Source organism: Plectropomus leopardus, unplaced genomic scaffold, assembly GCF_008729295.1.
Source record: "Plectropomus leopardus isolate mb unplaced genomic scaffold, YSFRI_Pleo_2.0 unplaced_scaffold10518, whole genome shotgun sequence".
NCBI lineage: Eukaryota > Metazoa > Chordata > Actinopteri > Perciformes > Serranidae > Plectropomus > Plectropomus leopardus.
The window spans coordinates 2,869-4,672 of record NW_024611083.1 but is presented as its reverse complement, the minus strand read 5'-3'; the positions used below and the strand labels follow the sequence as shown (position 1 = coordinate 4,672).

The 1,804-nt window shown below is 36.9% G+C and overlaps 1 protein-coding gene across 1 annotated transcript; it reads left to right on the top strand.

Annotated features, from left to right (window-relative positions):
- Window positions 1-4: 4 nt before the first annotated feature.
- On the top strand, window positions 5-1,146 carry LOC121963229 (gastrula zinc finger protein XlCGF28.1-like; the record flags this gene model as incomplete). Its single annotated transcript, XM_042513547.1, has 1 exon — window positions 5-1,146. A coding segment is annotated over one exon (906 nt), but the record flags the coding sequence as incomplete, so codon positions are not given.
- Window positions 1,147-1,804: the final 658 nt, after the last annotated feature.

The window sequence follows — 1,804 nt, the reverse complement described above, 5'->3', positions numbered from 1 at the left end:
CAACTCTGATGAAGCTGAGAGCCAAAATCAGACAGGAGACAAACATGGAGACTCTGGATCAACTAGAAATGTAAAGTCAGGACGACAGAATGAACATCACAAAAGTGTAAAAGGTGTAAAGTCTTATAAATGTGACACATGTGGGAAAGCTTTTAAGGTGAAGTCAGGTTTGGAGAGACACCTGCGAATGCACACAGGAGAGAGGCCATATTCTTGCACAACATGTAAAAAAGATTTCAGATGTAAGGCTAATTTGTTAATTCACATGAGAACTCACACAGGTGAAAAGCCATATTCCTGCAACACCTGTGGGAGAAGATTCACTTACATGACATCAATGAAGGTTCACAAACGAAAGCACACAGGTGAGAAACCATATTCCTGCAACACCTGTGGGAAAAGATACACTCACCTGGCATCACTGAAAGTTCATATAAGAAAACACACAGGTGAGAGGCCGTATTCTTGCAACACCTGTGGGAAAAAATACACTCACATAGCATCTCTCAATGTTCATAAACGAAAGCACACAGGTGAGAAACCGTATTCCTGCATCACCTGTGGGAAAAGATACACTCACATGGCATCACTTAATGTTCATATACGAAAGCACACAGGGCAGAGGCTGCATTCTTGCAGCACTTGTGGGAAAAGATTTACTCGTAAATCGACATTGAATTCTCACACAAGAATACACACAGGTGAAAAGCCATATTCTTGCGAAATATGTGGAAAAGATTTTGGACGTAGTGGTCACCTGACAGAACACATGAGAATTCACACAGGTGAGAAGCCGTATTCCTGCAACACCTGTGGGAAAAGATTCACTCAGGCATCAAATCTGAAAAGTCATGTCAGAGTGCATGCAGGCGACGGGAGTCATATTCTTGCAACACCTGCGGTCACTTAGGTATCGATCTTGACGACTTGAGTTTGGCATTTTTTATTGCATTTTGTAATCACGTAAACCGCGTTTTGTTCATTTGTTTTTTTCGTTTTGACAGACAAAAAAATTGTAGATGCTGTTCATGGTGCTTTCAGCTAAAATAATTGATACAGTTATCAGTTTCCAAAGGGATGTGAGCAACGCCATTGTTTTCTGGTCTTGTATATTCTAACAATTAAACTTTGTATGAAAAATAAAAATCAGCTTTAAGTTGTGTTTTTTTTAAAATATACTTTTCTGAAATTCTATGTAATTATTCATTAATGTTATTTACAAGCAAATGTACATTTTTAGGGCCCTACATTTTGTTTTTTATTTGCAACATGTCATTAACGATCAAATGTTTGTCTTTCGTAATAGCATGAACTTTATTTTTTCTGTATTGTGTTGAAGTGGTGACACAGAAAAATTGGAAATGATTTACCACACAGTGCTGTCACCATATTAGCCAAAATAATGAATACAATGATCAGTTCCTTGGTCTTACAAATGCTGTTTACTAATTTAGTGTTACTAATTTTCTAGTAACATTGTTGTTTTTTTTTTTACTAAATTCTTGCTTTTTAAGCCATGACATCAAACCAAAATGCTCAGATTTTAAAGGGTTAAAGAGGTGCTTTAGTTTGGGAGCATGAAGGAAGAGGGGAGATATATTTTATGGTTTTTTGACAACAAATTTGGTAAGAGTGTTACAGAATAGGGTAACAGTGGACGAGTAAATCCAGCAGGAGGCAATTTTGTCAACACATCAACTTTAATTTTTTTTGACAATTTGGGTTTTTGTTATGACACCAAAAGAGCCAGAATAATTATTACAAAGATCTGTTCACTGTGGAACGTGGGTGACAAAATGCTGTT